Source organism: Dama dama, chromosome 20, assembly GCF_033118175.1.
Source record: "Dama dama isolate Ldn47 chromosome 20, ASM3311817v1, whole genome shotgun sequence".
NCBI lineage: Eukaryota > Metazoa > Chordata > Mammalia > Artiodactyla > Cervidae > Dama > Dama dama.
In genome coordinates, this window is record NC_083700.1 from 56493662 (window position 1) to 56520634 (window position 26973).

General features: G+C 38.3%; 1 protein-coding gene across 2 annotated transcripts in view; it reads right to left on the minus strand.

Annotated features, from left to right (window-relative positions):
* CLCA2 (chloride channel accessory 2) overlaps positions 1 to 20315 on the minus strand; it is a 39956-nt gene extending 19641 nt beyond the window's left edge. The window contains exons 1-9 of one of the 2 annotated variants that reach the window (XM_061121482.1): positions 19880 to 20315; positions 18854 to 18991; positions 15237 to 15387; positions 12483 to 12591; positions 11049 to 11208; positions 8925 to 9011; positions 5639 to 5869; positions 4392 to 4569; positions 3462 to 3568 (exon numbers count right to left, since the gene is read on the minus strand). In XM_061121482.1, coding sequence (XP_060977465.1) covers positions 3462 to 3568; positions 4392 to 4569; positions 5639 to 5869; positions 8925 to 9011; positions 11049 to 11208; positions 12483 to 12591; positions 15237 to 15387; positions 18854 to 18991; positions 19880 to 20302 — 1584 coding nt within the window. In that variant the 5' untranslated portion in view covers positions 20303 to 20315. Of the gene's footprint in view, positions 1 to 3461; positions 3569 to 4391; positions 4570 to 5638; positions 5870 to 8783; positions 9012 to 11048; positions 11209 to 12482; positions 12592 to 15236; positions 15388 to 18853; positions 18992 to 19879 lie in introns of both variants that reach the window. The other variant, XM_061121481.1, reaches the window with a different exon arrangement.
* Between the last annotated feature and the right edge of the window lie 6658 nt (positions 20316 to 26973).

Here is a 26973-nt window from a genome sequence, read left to right on the forward strand (position 1 = left end):
ACTCTCCTCTTTCACCTTCATCAAGGCTCTTTACTTTCTCTTCGTTTTCACCATACAGGTGGTGTCATTTGCATATCTGGGGTTATTGATATTTCTCCCTGAAACCTTGATTCCAGCTTGTGCTTCATCCAGCCCAGCATTTTGCCTGATGTACTCTTCATGTAAGTTAAATAAACAGGGTGGCAATATACAGACTCGACATACTCCTTTCCCAGTGTGAAAACAGCCTGTTGTTCCATGTCCAGTTCTAACTGTTGCTTCCTGACCTGCATACAGATTTCTCAGGAGGCAGGTTAGGTGGTCTGGTATTCCCATCTCTTAATGAATTTTCCAGTTTGTTGTGATCCACACAGTCAAAGACTTTAACGTAGTCAATAAAGCAGAAGTAGATGTTTTTCTGGAACACTATGTGGTTTTTTTTTTCTTTCTTTCGTTGATCCAACGGATGTTGGCAATTTGATCTCAGATTCCTCTGCCTTTTCTAAATCCAACTTAAACATCTGGAACTTCTTGGTTCACATACTGTTGAAGCCTAGGTTGGAGAATTTTGAGCATTACTTTGCTAGCATGTGAAATGAGTGCAATTGTGTGGTAGTTTGAACATTCTTTGGCATTGCCTTTCTTTGGGATTTGAATGAAAACTGACTGACCTTTTATAGTCCTGTGGCCACTGCTGAGTTTTCCATATTTTCTGGCATATTGCACACAGCACTTTCACAGCATCACCTTTTATGATTTGAAATAGCTTAGCAGGAATTTCATCACGTCCAATAGCTTTGTTCATAATGATGCTTCCTAAGGTCCACTTGACTTCACATTCCAGGATGTCTGGCTCTAGGTGAGTGATTACACCATCGTGGTTATCTGAGTCATTAAGATCTTTTTTGTATAGTTCTTCTGTGTATTGTTGCCACCTCTTCTTAATATCTTCTGATTCTGTTAGGTCCATACCTCTTCAGAAAACCATTTTGCCTTTTTGCATTTCTTTTTCTTGGGGATGGTTTTGATCACCGCCTCCTGTATAATGTCCCAAAACTCCATCCTTAGTTTTTCAGGCACTCTGTCTATCAGATCTAGTCCCTTAAATCTATTTCTCACTTCCACTGTATAATTGTAAGGGATATGATTTAGGTCATACCTGAATGGTCTAGGTGTTTTCCCTACTTTCTTCAACTAAGTCTGAATTTGGCAATAAGGAGTTCATGATCTGAGTCACAGTCAGCTCCCGGTATTGTTTTGCTGACTGTATAGAGCTTCTCCATCTTTGGTTGCAAAGAATATAATCAATCTGATTTCAGTGTTGACCATCTGGTGATGTCTATGTGTAGAGTTGTCTCTTGTGTTGTTGGAAGAGGGTGTTTGCTATAAGCAGTGCGTTCTCTTGGCAAAAGTCTGTTAGCCTTTGCCCTGATTCATTTTTTATTCCAAGGCTGAACTTGCCAGTTACTCCAGGTATCTCTTGACTTCCTACTTTTCCCTTCCAGTCCCCTATGATGAAAAGGACATCTCTTTTTGCTTTTAGTTCTATAAGGTCTTGTAGGTCCTCATAGAACAGTTCAACTTCAGTTACTTAGGCATTAGTGTTTGGGCATAGACTTGAATTACTGTGATTGTGAATAGTTTGCCTTGGAAATGAACAGAAATCATTCTACCATTTTTGAGATTGCATCCAAGTGCTGCATTTTGGACTCTTTTGTTGACTTTGAGGACTACTCCATTTTTCCTAAGGGATTCTTGCCCACAGTAGTAGATAAAATGGTCAGTGGAGTTAAATTTGCCCATTCTGGTCTGTTTTAGTTCACTTATTACTAAAATGTCAATGTTCACTCTTACCATATCCTGTTTGACCACTTCCAATTTACCTTTATTCATGGACTTAACATTCCAGGGTCATATGCAATATTGCTCTTTACAGCATTGGACTCTACTTCCATCTCCAGTCACATCCACAGCTGGGAGTTGTTTCCACTTTGGCTCAGCATCTTCATTCCTTCTGGAGCTATTTCTCTGCGCTTCTCCAGTAGCACATTGGGCACCTACTGACTTGAGGATTTCATCTTTCAGTGTCCTATCTTTTTGCCTTTTCATACTATTAATGGGGTTCTCAAGGCAAGAATGCTTAAGTGGTTTGCCATTCCCTTCTCCAATGGACCACGTTTTGTCAGAACTCTCCATCATGACCCATCTGTCTTGGGTGGCCCTACATGGATGGCTTATAGTTTCATTGAGTTAGACAAGGCTGTGGTCCATGTTTGGTTAGTTTTCTGTGATTGTGGTTTTCATTCTGTCTGCCCTCTGATGGAGGAGGAGAAGAGGCTTATCCTGAAAAAATCTTCCTACCTTTGATTTTCCTGAAAAAATCTTTCTACCTTTGATTTTCTCTTTAATAATATGAAATTTTTTTAAATGTTTAAAAAAGTAAATGAAAAAATTTAACAAAATATTGTTCATGTGTTCATATTGTTCGCATTGTTCTCAGAGGGCATTACAAAGCCCTCTGAGATGAGTGCTATGGTCACTCACATTTCACAGATGAAATCATTGAGACTTAGGGAAGGAAGCTGTCACACAGCAAGGAGGTGAAATGGGCTAGAGCCCAGGTTAGCTGACACCAGATCCTTTTCATTTAATTGCTGTGCATTCACAAAGGATACAAATCTATACGTAACTTTGAAAAATTGCATTTATTAAATAAATACATTAGCAACACTGTAAAGTTGCTCAAACTTGTGAAGAACATAAAATTTTATTGGTGAATAACAGCAAAGACATTGTGGGTTATTTGTCCAAACCAATTTCACAAGTGTCCCTGGTTGCTGACTACTGTGCCAAACACATTCTCTGCCGCGCTCTGTACTGTTCAAGGGGATTAGATATAGTTTCTGCCCATAGTCTAATGGGGTTAATGACGTGCAAAGAATGGGGGAGAGGTGGCCAAGTCTGGAAACTAATTTGAGTTATATGAACTATGTTTTGTTAATTTTTTTGCTTTACTTTCTTGAACATTTGTTTTTCTTTCATATTATTAATGAGAAAATCAAAGGTAGAAAGACTATTCAGGAGAGCAAATTGTACTCTAATCTAAAATATAAATTGGCATTTAAAATTCATCTTTTTCCAAGTCTAATGACAGAATTGTGATCATTGCTTTTACTGTGTACACATAATCTTCATGTTAAATGTTTTCTTAGAACACTTTACTGACTTCATTGCTCCCATGAAGCCATTAACTTGGGAGGTTCACTCACCATCTGTGAGATGACTCGTAGGTCTGAGATGTATAGACATCAGATAAAGATGGAACCTGGATCTACTGATGTCAAGAAACTCATTAAAAGCCTTCTTTTAATTTAACAAGGACTGTTACATATTCAAATAAGGTTAATGAGGCAGCACAATTCATCTATTTTTCCTGCTCCTCTTTCACTCATCTGTAAATAAAATACTGAGGAAATTCTGACCTGAATATGTTGCTGAAAAATGTCTCCGGTTCCAGAGGAAATTCTACTGAAAGCATCAATCATGCTATTGGAATTGGATTTATCTGGAACAAAGAACTTTAAACCTCCTGAAATACATGAGTGGGATTAAAATGTATTAAAATGTAAAGTAATACAAAAGATAAAATGATAGGCTTTTCCTAACAAACTTCCTTTGCTTAAGAGGGTGAGTTTGGGGAAAACAGGAGCTGTGCTTGGCTTGCTATACAAGACATCCTATACAATCACGTGATGAGTAGATGGCCAAAGCAGGTGTCTTTGTGCTATTCATGGCTGTAATTGTAGAGTCTCGAGCTTTATCCAGTATGCAATAAAAACTCAATAAATATTTATTGAATTCAATAAATATTTAATGAAGGCAATTCCCAGATAATCTAGGTTAATTGCTACCTATTTATATAGCTATATGTTTACATTTACATTCTGAAAACATTATTTTCAAACATAATTCAATAAAACCTAATTTTCAAGTTAGTGTACTCATTTTTTATAGAATATAAGGAATATAAGATAAAATTATCTTATGCCTCAATTAAAACAAAAAGATATACGTTTAATACTGCGTGTGATCTTATCATAGAAGTTAGTGCATTTAAACATACTTTTAGCTCCGTGATTACACATACTCAGGTTGGTTTAACAAAGAAGTAGTAATAATATTTTCATTAGATGTATATAACTGGCACTTCATAAGGAAAGTACAAAAAAGTCAGCAAATTTTTTGACAGAATTTAGCACTGAATTGTTGTGTTTTTTTCTAAGAAAACTTTATATTTTTTTCCTTCAATTAAGCCCTGTATTTTGTTCACATTATACGCGTTTCATGGCTGTTCTTTGAATATTCAAGTTGAAAGCAAAGTCTCTAGAATATGTTCCCAGGAATTTACTTACCTGTAAGACGTGACAGTTCCTCCAGGTTTTTGACCGTGGATGAACCCAGGGCAATGGTATGGATAGTTGAACCACTGCTGAGAGCAGTGAGGAAGCAGTTGGTGATATGGTCATCATCTCCACTAGTCACTAATATCATCACAGAGCCAGAGGCTTTTCCATTCAGTTTTTCAACCACCTGAACACAGGGTATCAGTCATTTAGGAGGAGATGTAATTCAGATTGCCTTACTAAGCAGAAGAATTCACTTTCGTTGCAAATTCCCCATACATGGGGCTTCTTCCTCTTCCAGGTCCTCTATAGCTCCCTGCACTCTACATGTGTGCTCAGTACTTACCTCACCCCATCAGAGCACCTGTCACCCTACACACCATTGTCAGCTTACTCATGGACAGGGCTTCTTCCTGTTCAAATCACTATGAGATGCCCTAGTTTAGAACAGTGTCCATCATAGAGGATATGGGAGAACATTATAGTGTGAGATCCTTGCTTCTGAGATCCAATAAGTGGCCAATAAAAGGACCTAGAGCAGTGGCTATACATTAGAATCAGATGAGAACTTAAAATTTTTTAATGGTCTGATCACACCCAAAATGAATTAAAATAGAATCTCTCAGAGTGAGACAAAGATATCAGAAGTTTTGTATCCCCAGGTGATTTTGATGGGCAGCCAAGGTTGAGAAACACTTACCTATGAGCAGTAACAATTGCAACTTTGTTCTGCTTGCTCCTAGATGTTTAACAAATGGTTGTATCCTCAGTGTCAAATCCAAACTTATGCTGATTTAGATGAACTCCGTTATTCTTGAAACATACCTCTGGCTTTAACTGATATTCAAATGCTTAAGTTCTAGTATGACTGTAGGCAGGAGCCAGACATGCTGATTTTGTTTGGAAAATCCAAGGTTAACAACGGCCACAGTCCCAGAATGGATAGGGACAGTGTTAGAAATTATTCAGATGATCCTGATGTCCCAACCTTGACCATTGTATTCATTTATTTACTCATTGTTTCAACAAACATTTCTGAAGCAACTATTTACTGTTATATGCCTTTTACTAGGTGCAGGGGATTCAGCGATGAGAAAGTTGTGGTTCCTGATCTTAAAGTTAATCCATTATTATTTTCCTATATTTGACATTGTGATAACATTGTAACAGATTTCCCCAAATCAGAAGCAACCTCAGATATGAAGTGAGAGAAAGGAAAGTGATGGTGATCCGAGGCTTAGGGTGCTCTACTGTACCTCAAATCCCTTCTTCAGCCCTGAGCAAACACTGGTTTCTGCTTCAGCTGACGCGGTGACAGGCAGATGTGAAACTAGCAACTTTCGGTCATCATCATTGTTAATTTGCTGTAGCTGGGCTCTGATCTCCCCTTTGCTATGAAAGCTGGCAATGCCCACAAAGGTATGAATTTCAACAATCTGCATCAAGTAAAATTCTGCTGCTTGTTGCAGTTGAAGGAGTCTGTCAGCCTATGTTTCAAAAAGGAAAAAAGAAAGATAATAACATTTGGTTGGTAGACAAAAGTATGACTTAGTAATTCAATTAGCAAATATCTCTGCCAATTTTTTAGAGATATCAGATTGTGATTTTTTGAGTTGTAAAGATTGATATGATGCTAGAATATTGTTTGATATTGCAGGCTCAAAAATGAACACTTTTCGGGGAGGGTGGTGTGATTTGGAACTCTGCCCCCAAGATGCTGTTCATACTTTACCATTCCCTAAGAACAGATATAGCCACTGTTTCTCTCCTATCCGAATTCAAAGATCTGTAGAACCAATAGAGACTTGGTTTGTAATTTCTTCTTTGAAAATTCATCCTGAGTAAGAGGAAACAGTGCAAAGACCTTACGGTAGAGAGGAACAGCAGTCAGGTATCTGTCCTAGCACCACCCTCTGTTACCATGTTTATCTTAGACTGGGTATCCCATCTGTAAATTGGAGGAATAATAGTCTTTCTTACTTATTAAAACAGAATTACCGTGGGGATCAACTGAGATATGTATATGACAATAGTTACCCCTTGAAATGCTAAGTATAAAGTGATACTAATATGACTGACTGCGGCTGGGCAGGCGACACTAGTGATAAATTCATTAGGCCACTTGTCTTGGAGGCTGCAGGAGCCACAAGCTGAGCTCCAGTGACTGCCTGTCCAGTTACGATTCTGCTCTCTGTCTCCAAACTACGCATCTCCCGTAACATCTGGACCTGCTTTTCACACTGCTTAGGAAATACCACCAGTTTAACATCCCATAGGGGTTTCAAAATCTACTCACGTTGAATTCATTGCCCTCCTTCCCAAATATTGTTTCTTTCAATATTGAGAGGTAAACTGGCAGAGTAGATAAAACAAGGACTCTGAATATGCCTTCAACTTTTACTAATAGTGTGACCATAGAGAAATTACTTATCCTTTTTAGCTGCAGTTTTCTTATCTGCAAAATGGATACATAGTAAGCATTTAGTAAATAGTAGCTATCCCTAATATCATAGTCATGACCTCTACTCCTAATTAGTGAAGCCAGAAACATGAAGCTCTCTTTTATTACTCTTGTGTTGCCAGCCTTCATATCTGAGTGGGTAGCCATTCCTTTCTCCAGGGGATCTTCCCAGCTCAGGGATCAAACCCAGATTTCCAAAACAACTGATCCAGAAAATGCAAGAGGATAAACTCTTCCTTAAAGTATTCAATACTATAATAAAATACCAGTTGCCACTTATAAACCAAAACCTTCATATCAATTATCTCATTATCCTCTCAACAATCCTATGAAGTAGTTAGTAGTGCTCCGGTAAATGCTAAAAAATGGCTTTCTGGTGAAAAGAGAGAGGGGGAAATCCTGGGCTTGTGACAGTTTCTGTGGGGTAAAATATTCCCACTGTGACTGGTTTAAGTTGTCAACCTGATGTCACTGAGTCCACAGTTGGAAAGAGATATGTAGGAGCAGACATAGAGATAGGATAGACCAGAAAGAACCTCAAGAGCCTCCATCTGGGATTAGCTGACATCTTCTATAAAGGATCTGACAGTAAACATTTTAGGCTGGGTGGGACATATATTCCCTTCAGCAACTACTCAACTCTGCTATTTTAGTGCTAAAGCAGCCATGGATAATATGTAAACAGATAAGTGTTGCTATCATCCAATAAAATTTTACTATGGATGCTAAAATTTGAATTTCATATAATTTTCATGTGTCTACTTAATAAACCCATTCTTAACTTGCAGGCAATGCAAAGTGGTAAAAATAGTAGAAAAATAATTAGGAAGTAATGAATTTTGAGCATTTATTAATGCTTATTTCAATATTTTATTTAATTATAAGTCTACATAGTTTAATTTTTAATAATGGCTGCCTTTACAACTTGCAGATTTCCTAAAAATTTAACAGTTGACTCCTGTGAGTCACCAGGAACTGGCTCTGTCCCAACAATGAAATAGGTATTGTTGTCTCTGTTTTACCAGAAGAGAAAACTGAGCTTCCAGAGAGGTAATTTGCTCTTGATCCAGACAGTAAGTGAAGGAGCCGGGACTCAAGGCTCAGCTGCCTGATTCCAGAAACAAACCTCTGACGGGCTTCCCTGACAGCTCAGTTGGTGAAGAATCCGCCTGCAATGCAGGAGACCCCAGTTTGATTCCTCGGTCGGGAAGATCCACTGGAGAAGGGATAGGCTACCCATTCCAGTATTCTTGGGCTTCCCTTGTGGCTCAGCTGGTAAAGAGTCTGCCTGCAATGTGGGAACCCTGGGTTCGATCCCTGGGTTGGGAAGATGCCCTGAAGAAGGGAAACGCTATGCACTCCAGTATTCTGGCCTGGAGAATTCCATGGACTGTATAGTCCATGGGGCCACAAAGAGTTGGAGACGACTGAGCGACTTTCACTTTCAAATCTCTAATACTGCCTAGGAATTATGGAGCTTTGGAGAGTGGGTTTCTAGAAGGCTGCTATTAGAGGTGACTGAGATATGATTCTCTGTACACAATGACATAGAAAATATACATGTAGTGGATATGCACATTTAACTGCAAACTCAGTCTATTGCCTCAGGAAGGGTGTTTACCATTGAGTGGAATGTGGTCAGAAAGGAGCCTTCAGTTACATGTCAGAGTTTTGTAGAGGGTTTTTGTTGGAAAAGATTGCAAATATTAGCAAAAATAAGTGTTGGAAATTACTTGTGCATTTTTTTAATCTGCATTATCTCAATTTCTGGGCCACATTCTGAATCTGTTTCTCTCATCTGCAAGAAGAGATGATGCCCATAAATATTCCAAACGTTTGCCCTCACCTTTCCCTGCCCTTATCCTCTGAAAAGAAAAGAAATTAAAAACTGATAGAAAAAAGGGATGAATGGTTGATAACCATTTTTGTTCAGATGTTACCTCTGCCATCTTGCTGGACACATCCAGCACTAGACAAACCACTCTGTCACCAGCCTGTACAAGAGAGAAAGTGGGAGGAGGTGGGAGCTCGGTCCCACTCATGGGAAGACTGTTACTAAAGTCGTCAGAGTCTGTGATTACATCCCAGACACTTCTGAGGCTGCACATTTGGTTCTGTGGATTTGGAGCTTCTTGGTTGTGGGTACTTGCATTACAGAATTCAACCACCTAGAAAAAGAACAAAATAAAAGTAATTAGAAAATAAAAATACTCCTCTCATACTAGACATACTTCTCATTCTCAGACAACTAAAGGTAAAAGGAAAAGTGAGCTAAAACACGAGAAATCAGAAGTGCTACAGCAATGTCCATCTTTACTTCAAGAATGCCATTTCAAAAATGAACCTGGACACCTTTTGCTTCAAACACTGGCACCCTTGTGGTATTGTGGTCAATCTCTGTTAAATTTTATTTGCCCTTAGATAACAGAGATAGTAGACCATGTATAAATAACTTAGTCGTTAAAAAAATAAAACCCGATTCTCATTCCTTAGCATGATAATGTGTTAAAGAAAACACCCCAGGAGATGTTATCTTGTTCAGCTATTCCTTGAAATCATATTTAATAACCACTGCATCTCTATCTATTGATCAGTCAACATATATTAAACTAGTTCAAATACTGATCTATGTAAGAATAGGATAAGGAGAAAAGCAACTGAAATCTATTTCCTGATCTCCCCCTCATTTGGAGATATGGCCATAACTCATATAAAAATACTAAACCTATGGCAGCACCCCTTTTAAAGGCATGATTTGCCTTCCAAAGTAATGTGTTATCTACTTCCCAGTGGCTATATTCCTATGAAGAATAGAAGTTTCCTGCTAATAGAGCCATGGAAGCTTAGAGCTAAAATTAGAAGTCTTATAGACTCTCTAATCTTGAGTCTAACTTCTTAGAAGATAAGCTGAAGTTTCAAAAAGTTAACAATTGCGTAAAGACATGAGTTTCTTAGTAGGATGGGAAGACAAGATAGAACCGGCTTATTGTTGTTTGTTTTTAACTCTTTATATTTCATGACTATGGTTAGGAGATGGTGAAACTTCTCTGATGATATTAATGAGTAGGGCTTTCAAATGATCACAAAGAGAGTACTAGCCACATACAAAGTGGATTAAATAACATGGAATTAGTTTGGCTTCAGATATTGAAACTGTAAATTAAAACTGTAATGAATTGGATAAGAAATATGAGAAGTCACATTAAAGTTACAGAATGACTCTTAGCCTTGACTAAAATTGGACTGAGGGGGAAAAAAAAAAAACTATCTAAAAAAAAGAATGTGTCAAACCAAGGAACCTTGGGTCAGCCACAGAGACAGAAAACTTCACTGGAACACTGACCATGGTGTTCCCGGCCTGTTGGAGAGGAAGTGACCCACAGAGATGATGAAGTTGGGAAAATGTATCAGGTTATGAAGGCTGATGGAACTAAATCTCTGAATCTCCTATCTATCTCCCTCCTTTCTGATTTCACACTCTCAAAGTCAAAGCAGGGCTCTGGGTAGAATTTGGCTGTTCCATGATGCTTCCTTCAAATAGAAAATGAACTGACTAGAAGATGCAAGTGTCAGATCTCCATGACAGAGTACTCTTTTTAAATAATAATATTAAAAATGTGTTCTGGATTCCTACACAAATTTCTTGTCAGTTGGTGGGGAATACTGACAAGATTGAGTTTGTGAACCTGTAAACCTTAAGGGTTAGTTGACTTCCCTTGGTAACAACAGACTTTTCTTTTTAAGTTCTAGAATATGCAAAGTGAGGGAAAGAGAATTTGGGAATTTCATATAAATAAATATGGTTTTCTACCTCAAATGTGAGAAATATAATCATAAATTACATCTCTGTCATTAACCCCTGGTATACTTTCCCATAAAAGGATACAGGAGAACCGCTATACAAGAAATTTTTTGAAGACTCCAGGATTCTGCTTGTTAAACCATCTTCCCCGGAGAGCAAATAATCACTTTTATAAAGGAATCAGTTTTTACTGATCACCTTAGACTGTGTGTGTGGGGGGAGGGGGATGCTGAGGTATTTTTTTTAATCTGTAAAGTAAAAACTAGATTAACTCTAAGGTTCCCCAAGATTTAAAATGTAGTGAATCTTAATTGCCTTTTTGTTTCAATACTTAAAACATATCAGTCTATCTTGGGGAAAGGTGGGGTCTTGTAGGAGTTTGTTATTCTAAGATTATACTTACAGAAGATAAACTTTGCATGAACATTATCGATGAAGTTGCATTTTGGGTGCTATTGTATATAAACATGCATCCTTCTTGGAAAATCTTGCTAATAATACAGTTTTCTTGCGGGCAGGGACCTTTCTCACACACAAAAATGCCTGCGATATCAGATGAACACCTAAAATAGTAAGAGAAATTGGTTTGTTTTATAAAAACTTATGTTTCCTTTTCACTGACTCATAAAATAATTTGTTTTAAGGATTGTAGATTGCTAGATACACAAACATTTTTAAAACTATTAAGAAAGGTCATTAATCTATAAATGCCCTCCACTTTATTTTCAGGCATTTGATTTTGATGGGAAGCTCTGTTTTGCCAAGGGCTTTACCAGTTATACAAGGTCAAAGCAAAAGCAACTAGGAAATCCCCATGAACTTTTGAAGGCCCTAGGAAAGCATGAGTGGTGATATCCTGAATCAGGACTTCTTTGAGCTCATTGCCATTGGACATCAGAGGAAGAAGAGGGTGAACATGTAATGATGATAAAGGATTCCTTCTTAATTTAACAGTCTCAATACTGTCAAAGGGATGAAAAACCTGTAACTTTCAGGAGAAGAATCAGTATCTACCAAAGTTACAACTAAAATTACCCTATGACCTGGTAATTGTTAGAAGCTGTTCAATAGATATACAGATCTGCCTGTATAAAATGGAAATAATATATATAATATATATATATATATATATATATATATCATTACGACCTGTAGTAATAACAAATATTGTGAAGTGAAGTCGCTCAGTTGTGTCCAACTCTTTGTGACCCCACAGACAGTAACCTGCCAGGCTCCTCTGTCTGTGGGATTTTCCAGGCAAGAATACTGGAATGGGTTGCCATTTCCTTCTCCAGAGGATCTTCCTGACCAAGTGATTGAACCCAGGTCTCCTGCATTGCAGGCAGACTCTTTACCATCTGAGTCACCAGGGAAAGTCATGTATATATATATATATATATATATATATATATATATATATATATATATATATCATTGCAACCTATAGTAATGACAGACATTGTAAACAACTCATTTGTTCAACAACAAGGGACTGGTTGAAAAATTATGGCATATCATACTTTGGAACACTATGCAATTAAAAAAAAAAGTGAAGAAAAATATTTGTTAATATTTATTTCAGTTTTCCTAAAAAAACACAAATAAGGTGGGTGACCTAGAGGGAATGAAAGAGGATAGGGTGAAGAGAGTGGTGGCAGCATGATATATAAGAATATAACTTTTTATATTGTTTTCATATTTGACCACATAAATATTTACAAATTTTTAAAAATGCAATAAAATTTCAAAATTGTCAATTAAGTTTTACCTGCCATTATAAACTATTTTAGAATAAAAAAATAAACAAGAAATTTTAAACATGTGAAAAACCACTAACCTTGTTACTTCAATTTGACTTTGCCCATTTATGTAGAAGGGTTTCTCATTGTTATATTCACCAAACACACCCCAACGGAAATGGGCCCATTCATGAACAAACACTCTGCCTGTGGAAGAGAGAATTTTGTTTTGAGTTCATAAAATTTCAGCAATGGACCTTGCTAATCATTGATGATATAGCATCAGCTGACTATATATACTGATTCTGAATGGTTGAAGTGCAATTCTTCCTTCCACTTTCCTCTTCCCCACCCCATTCCCATCTCCTGCTTTATTCCCACCACCACAAAAAAGGGAGCATAAAAATACGTTTAGTGTTGTAAGTGTAAACCAGTGACTTACCTGTTGCACACCTGTTAGAAAGTAGTGAGGAATCTCATATCCTCTCATTTCCCTAATGAAGCTGCCTAACAGATTTCTATTTAGCTTCATACATGCCTATAAGTTCAGGATTCTGGGAAAGGAAAAAAACCCATATGGACTGAATGTGTTAACTCAATGGACTGAATTTTTATGTCCCTCCCAAATTCATATGTCAAAATCCTGACCCCAAATGTGAAAGTGTTAGAAGGTAAAGCCTTTGGGAGTAATTATTAGATCATGAGGTTGGAGCCCTAATAAATGGGATGAGTGCTCTTATCAAAAGACCCTAGAGAGTTCCCTTCTTCTTTCTGCCATGAGAGGACACAGGGAGCAGATGGCTGTCTGTGAATCGGGAAGTGGGCCATCATAGACACCAGTTCTGCTGGTGCCTTGATCTTGGACTTCCAGTCTCCAGAACTGTGAGAAATTTCTGCTGTGAGTAAGCCTCTCAGTCTATGATATTTTGTTATAGCAACCAAAATGGACTAAGACACCAAACAAGCAAATAAAGCCTTCCTGTTTTTTAGTCTGTTTTATCCAGGCAGGCCTGCTGCTTTTTTTCCTATAGATAATTCTGTCTGGAGTAAAAATTAAAACCTTGGGGCCAGGGAGTGAGGAAGGAGCCAAAAGAATCATAGAACCTCCTCACCAGGTTGGATGGTCCTTTCTCTTTCATTATATCCCTGATTCTCCATGTTTATCTCCAACTCTTACTCATGAAAATCCTCCTTGTTGGCATCAAGTCCTTTATAAGTTTTTCTCTACCTCTCTAAATCTTGCATTTCTTTCAATGTTCAGCAAAAAACTGACTTCTCTAGAATTTTCCAGATTAACTCTCCTCCCAAAGTACACTTTCTTTACTGAATACTTTTAAGATCTGGGAAGGCAGGAAATGTTTGCTGAGTTGACTCGGGCTGTGACCTGTTGTGTAATTTGGGGACCTTGGGACAAAGGAAGGGAGGGGAACAGTCTAAGCTGAAAGTGTTAAGGAAAAGTTTCTGCCTACTCATGGAATTTAGAAGTGCTGGTGAAGTCATATATTTGTACAGAGATTATCAGCACCTCATAGTTACCAGGAAAAAAGGCCTTTTTTATAAAGTGTTACACAAAGTGTGTTTTATGGGGTGCATGGCTCTACTTCCTGCTAGTTATACAGAGGATAATAAAATCTGTTTGGATTTAAATGGGGGTAAAAGTGAAAACAACATTTGAATGGCACTACTGTACATTAATCAAAGGCAAAAAATTAAGAATTGAAAAGTTAGCCCTCGATTTGTTGATTTTTTTCTCACCACAGTTTCTTTCTCAGATCCCATCCACTAAATGCTGGTCTCCAAACCTATGATACTGACTTCTCTGTCACACTCCAGTCATCCTCCTCCAGCCACAGTCTAGGCCTTTCCAAGCACAGAACACTGTTCCTCACACTCAATCACCTAAATTCAGACTTGTGGATTTCCCCTTTAAACTGCTGTCTTTTATTTCTGACAAAAACCTAATGTATTCCTTAATGCTGCTGCCCACACACACACCTGTTGCCTTTCACTCTGAAGCAGTTCTGATCTCTATTTAATATTTTTCCACTCTCTGGACTATCCTTACTTAGAGTTATTAGGATTAAATAAAACAACATTTAAAAAGCAAATAGCCCAGCACTTGGCACAGAGAAAATTTTCTTGTTCTCATGGCTATCTTTCTTGTCCTCCCCATTTCACTGCTTCCAATCTTACTCAAATCTCATGGCCTCATGCTTGGACTTCTAGTTATTCTCTCAATAATCCAATTTCTTCCTCATTGATCTGAGGAAGCCAGATTATCCATGCAGCCACATTCAGCTTCTGAAAAACCCTGCTTGGATGGTTTCATTGCTATGCTTGTAAACCTTCAGTGGTGATTCCTTAATCTGGGCATTTGAGGCTCTCCATTACCTACCCCGTGTGCATTTCAGCATTTTCTCCCCCTATTCACTGCCCATAATCTCTCTGCACCAGCAGTGGGGTCTACTGCTTCCTTCTCTCAAATATGCCCTGGGTTCTTCCGCTGCCACAGTTTTATTCATACTCTTCCCACTCTTCTCTCCCTTCTTTCCATTCATCAAAATGATATTCAACCTTGAAGATCCTCTTGTGAGAGGATCTCTAACTCAGATGCTCAAAATGCTTTCCCTCTTTGCTGAATTCTTAAAGTGCTCCCTGTCTGGGCCACTAATCTGGTGCTTAACCCTTTCTGGCTCACCTTGATTTTCATCATTTTTATGGGCATGTGGCCTATCTTCTCATCCAAATGTAAGTCCCGGACAGGTTTCAGGTTCTCTGAATCCCTTTCAGCACTGAGCACAATATTATAAATAGTGCTGTCCATTGTCTGTTTCTTGATTGACCACACTTACCTCGTGATCCATAGCCAGCTATTAAGCCATCATTTAATAGAAATTCAGATGTAAAATGAATGTATTTTCCCTCTTTTCCACATCCTCTATATTGCAAGGTGTATGGATCATCACCATGTGCCCCATACCAGTCAGTTACTATGACATTTGCCTAGATTAAAAGAAATGCCTTGTAATACCATGTATCCTGACTGTGATATTGGTGACACAAATATCTACATTTGTTAAAACACATTGAACTGTACATTTAAGATATGTGCATTCTTTCTGTGTGGTTTATATCCCAATTTAAAAACAGATTTTTAAAAACATATGCCTTTAGACGGAGTTTAGAATGAATTCACAACTAAATGTCAACACAAATATCTGTCACTTTCAAAAATGTGTACATTTAAAAAACTTGACCGATTTCCATGGAACTTCATTACTGTCATTTGATGTACCCATTTTCCAGATTAAAATTTTCTCAGAAGTCAACGCAGTAAAATTCTGACATTATATACACTGTAAAATGTAATTTAAATTTTTTTAAATATTTAAAGAAATTTTAAGAGCATTTACACATCGTTTAGAGCTGTACTGTGAAATGTTATAGCTTTTTGTGAACAATTTTCTCTAGGTTGATCCCTTGTCCTTTTATTCCCATAACCAATCAGAATAACAAAACAATTTTTCTGTTGAAGATATATTTCATATTATACCTTGATCATTTCAATTACTATTTATAAAACACATTATTTTAAGTTGAAAACTAAAATAAATATCTATTCAAATAACCATCTAGAGCACAGTTTTATATACAACATTGTTCATTTTTAGGAAGAAAGATAATACATTGTCTCGAGACTTGCTCTTAGAAGTTGGAGACTTCTTCTTAGAAGTTGAGTATCTGCTTGATTTCTTTAAAGCTGATTTTGGAACAATAGATTTAATATAATCCTATAAGTGTATGGGCTTCCTTTGTGGCTCAGCTGGTAAAGAATCTGCCTGCAATGTGGGAAACCTGGGTTCAATCCCTGCATTGGGAAGATCCCCTGAAGAAGGGAACAGCTACCTACCAGTATTCTGGACAGGAGAATTCCATGGACTGTATAGTCCATGGGGTGGCAAAGAGTCAGACATGATTGAGTGGCTTTCACTTTCACAAATGTGTGTGTGTGTGTATATATATGTTTATATATATAGGTAATGATCACTATAAAAGTACTACATGTGTACTGGTGTGTGTGTGTGTGTGTGTCTGTGTACACACCACTGAGGAATAATGGAAAGTAATGTTTTCATTTTCCATATTTCTACATTGTGTTTTTGCAATAAGCATGGATTATTTTTATAATAATTAACATTTATTTTTAGAAAGGTAAAAATTCGGGCCAAGGACTTTTCAAGGCAACACCTGTGGAAGAGCTACAATCTTGCCCTAGAAGAGTCTTCACGAGGACAAAATCTCATTTCTATGTCTGGAAAGTTGTCCTGAAGCAACCAGGAAAGAGTGCTCTGCATGGGATGGAATGCTCAGGCTGTTTGGGGTTATATTCTACTTTATAGGCCTTAGTAAGGCAGTTTTTATCTGCTTTTCCTAACCCTCTCTCCACCCTCTGCTTCCTACCTACACTGGACTGTAGATTCACAAGGACAGGAACTATATTGCTTTTCCTGTGTCCTCTGTCACGCCTTGCATGGCTCCTGTATATAATGATTATTCACTAAGTGCTTGCTTGATTAACATTATGAGATTAAAAGAATTGGTATCTAGCAGGTATATGATTCAGTGATTCTTTCCTTCAATCTTTCTGTTCAGTCATCTTTGCTTTAGTTATTTATTTATCTTCTCCATTAGGATAAGAAGTACCACCTGATTTTGTTGTTGGTTAACGCCAATACTTTTTTGTTCCACTAAAGGCCAAAGTGATTAATAACATCTGTGTAAGATAACTGGTGACAGCATAGCTTAGAACAAAAAACACAGGTTTTGGAATCAAATAAGCATGGATTCAAAATTGCTCCTTAATTTACCAGCTGTTTGACTTGGGATAAAATCCTTACTATATTTGAGCCTCATTTTTGTAATTTTTGATAACAGCAACTAACAGCAACAATTTTAGGTGTGACTGAGAACTAAGCAATATATATATTAAGCAATTAAGCAGTTATATGGAATATGTAGGAATACATACTATATAATATAATATGCCAACAATATAATAATATAATGTTAATATTATAATAATTATATATATATATGTAATGTCTGGCATTTGAAGTGAAGTGAAAGTCACTCAGTCATGTCTGACTGTTTGCAATCTCATGGAATATATAGTCCATGGAATTCTCCAGGCCAGAATACTGGAGTGGGTAGGTGTTCCCTTCTCCAGGAGATCTTCCCAACCCAGGGATCGAACCCAGGTCTCCCGCATTGCAGGTGGATTCTTTACCAGCTGATACACAATAATATAATAATACATCAACAATATAATAATATTGTAATAATTATATGTATATGTGGAATGCCTGGCATTTAATTGAAGTTTGATAAACAGTATCTCTCTTCTTAGTTTATCCCAGTGCCTCTGTCTCTCTTTTCTCCATGTCCGAGCATCAAATGCTTTCATTTGGTTATAAATCAAATAGTTTTAAGAGCCCCTTTAACTTTTTTAGGACGCTGGAATGCCTATCAAGATTGCTATTAATATATCATTTGGTTACTGAGGCATAAACTTCAAAAAAGAGCTAAGAATTAAAACAGCCTTAGGAAAATTCATGCCAAGTGACACAAATAAGGAAAAGGGGAAATTACCATAATCCAGCCCTTCTATTTGAGCTGCCATTACAGATCTTGAACCTGCTCCATTGCTGACGCCCTGAGCTGTGTCCTCAGTGCCTCTGCTCCTGCCCCTTCTGGTAGCTGCTAGGACTCTTTTCACAGTAATCTCAAATAGTCATTTGCCAAATTTATTTAATATTTATTTTAACATTTATTTGTAGCATGTTCCCAGTATGTGCCAGGCATGACCATGGATGTTTATAATTTTCAGCTTATGAGAGTCCCTGAAGCTTAAATTCTTTTTCTTTTTTTGGTTGGGAAAGAAAAGGTAGCCATGCCTCTTATGCTGCTTTCTTCCTTGCTTCTCTCAAAAACAGCGTCCTGGACTTGGGCTAATGTGAAATTCTATTAATTTGCACTCTGTGGGATAGGAAAGTCAAATTTTTATGTGTGAGTGGCTTAGGCTTCCATGTGGACATGCATGTTTATTGCCCCTGACAGGGTGGGAAATGAGGATAGTCATAATTGGAATCATTCCCTTTACATCTCATACTCAGAATAAAACTAGTTCTTGGTCCTTAACCAAGAATTTCAGGAAGGAAGGACCCTGTAAGTTAAAAAGTGAAAGAGATCATCTGCGAGGCTACCTGGGCAATGGCATTTTGCTTATTTTTTACTTCACAATTTTCACTTATTACATGTATGCATTTTCATACATTTTGTGCATAACAATCTTTTCAATGATATTATTTGTGTATTAATATCAATGATTTATTATTGCCTAAAGTTTGAACATATTATATTGTATTTTCTTCTTCAGTTAAATTCATTTAATGAAATCCTGAATTCTTACCTTTTCGTATGATTCTTGTTTTACTTTGCTGTAATTACTAGCTTTCCATGTGGCAGGTATTAAAATCTTTACATTTCTGAAAAACACTCTTCTCTTGGTAGCATTGAATAGGTAAAAAGAAGCTTCGGTTATCATTTCCTATAACCAAATAAAAGAAAAGTTTATATTATCACTGTGAATTCTTATTGTTTTGGTTTTCTAGTTATACTTAAATAAGTAGTAACAAAAATAATGAAAATATTTTGAAGGAACCCATTTCTTTTAGAGACAGCATTAGATTTGGGGAAAACTTAGAAGCAAGATAAATAAACTTCAAATGCTTATCTGAGAATTTAGGACACTGTGTGTCTCGGCTTGCCCATATAGTTTTCCCAGTTTTGTAAAAGAAAAGCTTTCACAAAGCTTTCTAAGCTTTCACCAAACAAATCTTTTTTATGTCATACCTGTGGGCATGGCCAAGACCATACCTTATGACAATACTAATTTCATTAAAGCAATACCAAAGGGAGAATCAAGTAATGGAGGTGTGAGTCTACCTTACCATACTAAGGTAAAAATAGTCAAGTTACTTCACAGGACATTCAGGTGAAAAGAATGTTGCTTTTTGGCACTCCATCCAGACTCTCTGTCCGAGAATTCCCACCCTCAGGATGGAATTCAGCAACATGATTTTAATAAGTGCAATCATGAGTCTTCATCAGCCAAACATCTGGTCTTTGTTGCCACAATGGGTTATTTTTGGAGTTTCTGCCCCCCAAAGAGTCAAGTCATTAAACACAAAAGCTAAAATTAGCAGTAACCAACAACAGATAAAAGGGGGCTAGGTAAACAGTATGTAGGCTGAGACTACACAGAATTAGGTGAATGAATTGTCTTGGCTTTAATTATAATTGTTGTTGCTATCTTTGAGAAACACCCCTTTCTCTGCTGCTCAAATACAAACCAGGCAGGGTTGTTAATTCCGTAAAGAAGGCTACAGGTCTATATGAATAAGATGATGGTTTCAATTTCATATATGCCACTCACCTTAATGTTTGGGATAAGGTTCTGATCCTCGGATACCTGAGGATTGACTGCAATAAGTAATCCATCGTACCCATTGTCTCGAAGCTGCAGTCCGGCTCCCAGGAAGAGGAATTCCGGACTTAAGGCCACCAGGAGAGTCACAAATTTCAGGCTGCAAACAGGACCTTCACTGTCCCTGTGGGTCATGTTGAGAAAAACCTCCGATTCAGTCACACTGGTCCTGCCAGGTACATTGTGCCAAGTTGTTAATGGCGACGCAGATAATTTCTTCCTGAACTTGGAAGGTCTTAGAGTCTGTGATGAAGGAGGTGCCTTCTTTGCAAAATCTGGGGTGGATCTAAATGAGACCTGTCTCTGCAAGTCGTTTTTCTCTAGGCGATACCACACTTGCCTGTTCTGTGGCTGGGTTTCCTCCTGAATCATGGTTGGGCAAGAAATCTTCCACTCCTTACTTATTTTATGTCTTCTCAAAAGGAATAGGAAAATAAGGCAAAAAGAGCTTCAGAGAGGGAGGGCTGGCTGGCTGGGCTGGGAATCAGAGAATCTGGGTTTTTCCATCCACTTTTACTAGACACACAGAGATCTGTTTTTCTCTCTTCATCTTTGAAAACCTCCTCCATCAGTCAGAGCAACTACTTCCCTATGGCTCTCAGGTAATTTTTTGTTTGATGGAAGATTCCTTTGTCTGCTGATTTTTAAGATTCGAAAATCCATCCTGCAACCCTCTCCCTTAGGTCAGCTGATAACTGGAGGGAAGGTATCAGGTATCCCCCAGGGAGGGTCAGGTGCCAGGAACTCGCCTGCCTGTGCAGGCCACAGAGGCCGTTCCCTCTGACCTTGCTGCCTTTTCTCTCCGGGTCAAGGAAAAGAATGAATTTCTCTTTTAGCAACTCTCTCCAGAGAGCAAGGCTGTGCCTCAATCAACCTTCCATTTCTCCAATAGCTCTCACAGGATCTGGAGTACAGTAGGCCTCACAAATATTTTATAAGTGATTAATGTTACCTGATAATTATATAATGCTTTAGAGTTTACAAGTGAACCCACTTTAATTTCAATTGCCTAGTATAGGTAATTTTTACTACTATTTTTCAACGAAGACATTGAGTCTCAGACAGATGATGAAAATTGGCCAATGGGGAAGGGAGCTAACTTTTATTATGTGCTGGGTTTTATCATTTCTATCTTATTGGTAACAAAACTGAGTCTCAGAAAATCTAAGTAACTGGTTCAAAGCTGTGTGAGTGTTATTACAGGGTTAGAATGAGACCAGCTGACTCTAAGTTCCAGTGTTTTTCACTGAAACATGTCTCTATGTTCTCAAGAAACTAGAAATGAAGTGTTCAGAGCTGAAATGTTCAGGGATATTGAAGGGAATTTGTCTCTTACTGTCCTTCTATTTGTAAACTTTCCTCCCTCTGCATCTCACCTGCTTTTCCCACAAATTCCTTTACCATCCTGGGAGCCTGAGCTGAGCTCTCTACCTGCCTAGAATCCTCTCTTTCACTCTGTCAGTGCATCAGGTACCTCCCCTTTGAAGCCTGATCATGTCACATTCATATTGTGTTATCGGCTGCCTGCTTCCCGCTGAGGGGCCTATGACAGAGGGACCCTGCCTGTTTTTCTCACTACCTCCTTAGTGCCTAATTCAGTAAATACTCAATAAAGATTTGTTGAATAAATGAATGAACAGAGTCAGAGAAGTAAAGTAAAGCAGAATAAGAAACAGCCCTGGTTTATAGTGCGAAAATAATCTTCCCAATTTTGAAAGTATCTCTTCTAGAAGGTATCGCTTCTGCTCTGGAACCGTTTCCCTCTTGATTCCTCTTAAAAGAAGTTGTTTGGGTTTTGGTGCTCTCTCAGGGGTGTTGGAGAATGAATGTCACTAGTCACCACGTGCCTACCAGAGTTGCTCATGCTACAGCTCAGAGGTCAGCTTAGCTGTCTTGTCTTCTGGGGCTGACTCACAGCCATGGTTTTTCCTCTCACTCATGCTGTGTCTGAGTGGAAGCTATAAGGCGTGGCAACTTCAAAGTCTTTGTCCAGAACTGTGACTCATTGATTGCAACAATACACTTTATTTTCAGCTTTCCTTGGCATTTAATTTTCTTTTGCTAATCTCTTATGGTTTCAAGAAAAGCATTATTCCCATCAGCAAAGCAATATACTAAAAAATTAAATGCATAAGCCACATCATGACAGTAGCTTTTTGCCACAATCAGGGAAGTTTCTTCTTAGCACTGTGAACACTTATGTAAGTTGTTCGCTGGCTAAGGTGGGAGCTGAGGGCGGACATCCAGCTTTCTCTCTACTTGTTCTTAATAGTTACAATGGCTCTCTTAGAATGTAGGGGTGGAGAATGTTGGCTACAGAGTGCGTGCAACCTTATAAAGAACAATCATAAGTGAACAGTTTTATCCAACTTCACCTGAGTTAAAACCTGAAAAACACAGTCAGATTTTGCTCACCTTGGGCTGAGAGTCCAGGCATGACATCCTTTCCTGTCTATCTGCTTTTTGATTCCTTGGTTCTGGAACCTAATCCCTAGGTCTGGCCACTTGGCAGGATTCTGCTTTCATCACCTGCCTCTTCAGATTCCTAGTCCCTGGCCAATTTTTTTTTTTTAAACTGTGTCTTGGGAGTCATACTCACTCCTGAAAGCCCTTTCCCATCGCCTCTGTTCTGACCTACCTGAGAACACTTTCTGCTCTCAGCAACCAGACCTGGGGCCGGGCTGAGGACTCTTCTTCCTTCCTTCTCTTCTGACCACGCTGACCCTACAGGAGACAAAACTAAAAAGCTGGCAAATCCTGACTTGACTAAGTGACTTAAAGTCATTCCTGAGCAGTGTCCACTTCCGATAAATTGTGAGACCTTGTCAACAACAACAAAAACCCAGATTATCCTTTCGTTCAAAAAAAGCCACTGCTCCCTTAGATTTTATGATATCTGAGAACTGAAACAAACCTGAAGTGAAGAAAAATGGGAATACAGTGTTTAAACATTTATTTCAATGTTATATAAATTTTAGGATTCTACTGTTTTTATCTGTTTTCAAGAAAATAAGAGTTATTCCATTTCAGTAACTGAAGAATCTAAAGCACATTTTTGTTCATTGTCTAAATCTACAGTTCAGGCTGACCCCAGAAGGCCTCTCTTTCTTTCGCACAGAATATGCAGGTAGAGACCCATAATCAAAGTGAGCTAAACATGCAGTTGGGGTCAGACAATCAGAAGATCTGACATCTTGAGGAGTCCCCAAAAGCTTTGAATAATTTTCTCTCAGGCTTTTGTTTCAGGTTGTCAGCAATCCCATTTAGAAGAGGAGAATATCATCATCTGTGTGTCTTGGCTACAAAGCTTATGGGCCACTTCAGTTTTGCAATGTTTTTGAACTAAATCAAAACAGAAGGTAAAACTGTTGTAGACAAATTTAGTTGTAGACTAAATTTGTTTTAACTTTTTACTTCATATTGGAGTATAGTTGATTAACAATATTTTGTTAGTTCCAGGTGTACAACAAAGTGATTTAATCATACCTATGTGCATATATCTATTCTTTTTCAAATTATTTTCCCAATTGTTACATAGTATTGAGCAGAGTTTAAATAAAACACAGACCTTGCTAAGGAAGAAGATGGCACATTGTACACCTGCCTTACCCCATTTTCTTTACAGTTACACTCATTTTCAAGGCAAAGGAGTGCAGTTGATGGTGCAGACAGGGTCTGGGAAGTCATTTGTGTTTCTTGAGTCACCACTTTGCCAAAGCACAGAATGCTTACACTTCATTTCTCATTTCTTGAATTCTCCCCATGCAGTCTTTCACCTCTGGGATTTTGCAACAAAAAACTAAGATCATGGCATCTGGTCCCATCACTTCATGGCAAATAAATGGGGAAACAGTGGAAACAGTGGCAGATTTTATTTCCTTGGGCTCCAAAATCACAGCGGATAGTGACTGCAGCCGTGGAATTAAAAGATGCTTGCTCTTTGGAAGAAAAGTTATGACAAACCTAGACAGCTTATTAAAAAGCAGAGAAATCACTCTGCTGACAAAGTCTGTATAGTCAAAGCTATGGTTTTCTCAGTAGTCATGTACAGATGTGAGTGTTGGGCTATAAAGAAGGCTGAGCACTAAAGAATTGGTGCTTTTGAACTATGGTGCTAGAGAAGACTGTTGAGAGTCCCTTGGACAGCAAGGAGATCAAACCAGTCCATCCTAAAGAAAATCAACCCTGAATACTCATTGGAAGGACTGATGTTTAAGCTGAAGCTCCAATACTTTGGTCTTCTGCTGCAAAAAGCTGACTTTTGCATCTTGGATCTTAGAAAAGGATATTGGAAAAGATCCTCATGCTGGGAAACATTGAAGGCAGGAGGAAAAGGGGGCGACAGAGGATGAGATGATTGGATGGCATCACCAACTCAATGGACATGAGTTTGAGCAAACTCTGGGAGATGGTGAAGGACTGGGAAGCCTGGTGTGCTGCAGTCTATGGGGTCACAAAGAGTCTGACACAGCTGAGAAACTGAACAACAATAACTCCACCCTCATGGTGGCAATAATGAAGATGATTTTGTGCACAAGAAAACCCTCCAAAATTTGCCCAAATGAATGGAAACAAGAACTACTTTTAATGATAATCCAAGCTAGTGGTAAAGAATCTACCTGCCAATACAAGAGACTAAAAGATGTGGGTTCGATCCCTGGGTTGGGAAGATCCCCTGGAGGAGGGCATGGCAACCCATTCCAGTATTCTTGCCTAGAGAATCTCATGGACAGAGGAGTGTGGCTGGCTATAGTCCATAGGTTCACAAAGAGTTGGTCACAAGTGAGCGACTGAGGACACAGCACAATAAAGAAAATGTGAGAAAGGTATGGAATATTCATTTGCAAAAAATTCTATAAAGTTGCTTTCTATAAAATATTGTTCTATTATGTACCAGATAGTGTATAGTAGCACGCTATGTATAAGATATTACTACCATTACTTTTTCAGAGAAGAAAAAAGAGAAAGCAAACATGTAGGGGAAATTATTTTAAAAGATGAAAAATAACCAGAGAGATTCAGTAAGAACAAAAAGCAGAAGTAGAAGTTTAAAATCTTGACTCTGCTCTTCCCTAGTTTCCCTTTCTGCTTTCTTCTTGGTCTGATTCTGTCCTCAATACCTCTGAGAAGCCCCCAGCTCTGCCAGATTCCTTGACTTCACCCATTCCCACCAACAGGGGGCAGCAAATTTTTCAGTTTTCCTTCTCTCATGCTGCTTCTACTACTCTATTTAATCCCACCAGACAGACAAACAACAGGAAATCAACTCTAACCAGATCTGGAAATGGGGGGATTAGGGCTCCCCCTTCTGTTTTTAGAGTGTAGGTACGTGGGGCTCTGAATCCCCAGGCAAAACTCTCAGCAAACAAAATTAGCCTTCTAGAGACCTTCTAGAGTAGACCAAAAGATACTTGGCATAGTGCTTTTCAAATTTAAATATTCCTGAGAGTTACCTGTTCAAATGCAGATTCCAACTCTGGAGGTCAAGGCAAGGTCTATATTCTGCACTTTTATTCAGCTCCCAGGTGATGCTGAGGCTGCTAGTCCTTGGGCCACACTTCGTGATTACATTCCTTACACTAGAAAGAGGTAGTCTGTGTAGTCTAACAATTTTTTTTTTTCTTTTAAATTCTCATGGGAAAGGCATGTGTTTTCTTCAGAACTCAGGGAAAAAATATTGCATTAATTATGGATTTTTGTGGTAACACCATTGTTTATTCTTTGTAAAGAAACAACTACTAAGTACAAGGTTGAAAATAGCAGCATTAACACAGATAGCTAGGTTTAATAGCTTATGCAGTGAATGGTGACTGGTGCCACCGGATTCGTGGTCTCCAAAGGAGAAGATTTAACTCTGGGACCAAAGACAGTCTCAGTCACTCAGAGCTTTGTGTAGATTTTCTTTAAAGAGAAAGTGACAGAAAAAGCTTCTGATATAGACATCAGGAGGGGGAAGGAGAGTACCCACCTCTCTAGTTTAAGGGGCCTCATATACTTCTCAACTAGTTGTTGAAAATAGATACAAATAATACCTCAAGGTTGTAAGAATTCCATCAAACCCTTTCCCAAGGCATACACCCTGAGATAACTTTGACACAAGATTAGCCAAGGAGAACAGTTCTGGGCAACTGACTCTGGGTGAGATATACTGTTGCTGTGTAATCAGGGGTGCCTCTTGAGAAACAGGTTCCCAGGCAAGACGTGTGACAATTATAGTCATTAACACAGAGCCTAAGAAAAGCAGTTCTGTGAGTAAGAGGTTGTGCTGTGTGATCATTAGCTTCTAAAGAAAGGCCAGTTCTTGGGCAAGATGCATTGTTGCACGAGGCAAAAAGAAAGCATGAGGGAGAATGTTCATCTCCTCCTTAAAGGGCTTTAGACGGCATGCCTAAGCTTTAACTCTTTCATCCCCCCCCCCCCCCTTTTTTTCTTTTAGCAGAATATGGTTGCAAGGGAAAGGGGCAGAGAATTCTTTCTGTAACTTTTTCCTGCTGGTAAGGGGCACAGACCCTATATTGTTTAGGCAACATATTCTCCTTACCCTCATACTGAGGATCTCTGATCCTGGGGCCCCAAGTAATAGTTGGAAGAGGCTGTGGCAATCTTAGGAGCTTGAAAAACCATTTGTAACTTAAATACCTCAAGCCGCTTAGATACAAAATTCATTATACAGTTACAGATATAAGGAACAAACTGCAAGACTAAGATGATTACGATTATTACAGTCGAGATAGTTTTCCACCAAGGAGAGCTTGTAAATCAAAATTGTATCTGTGACGAGAGTAGAACATCAGGGGAGTCCATTTTGAAGTGTGACCAGAATTTCTTCATCACCTTTACTTTGTCTGGGAAGCCATTGTACCCTTTAGAAAGAACAATCTAGACAAGTAGATTAAAAAGGCAGAGCCCAATAATTAGTAAAAGAATTATTGTAGTTAGCGGTCCAAGCAAGAGTAAGAATCAGGTCACATTGGTAGTAACTTTGATCCTGTTCTAGATAGAGTCAACACCTGGGCTGCCCTGTTTATAAGAATGGAGCCATT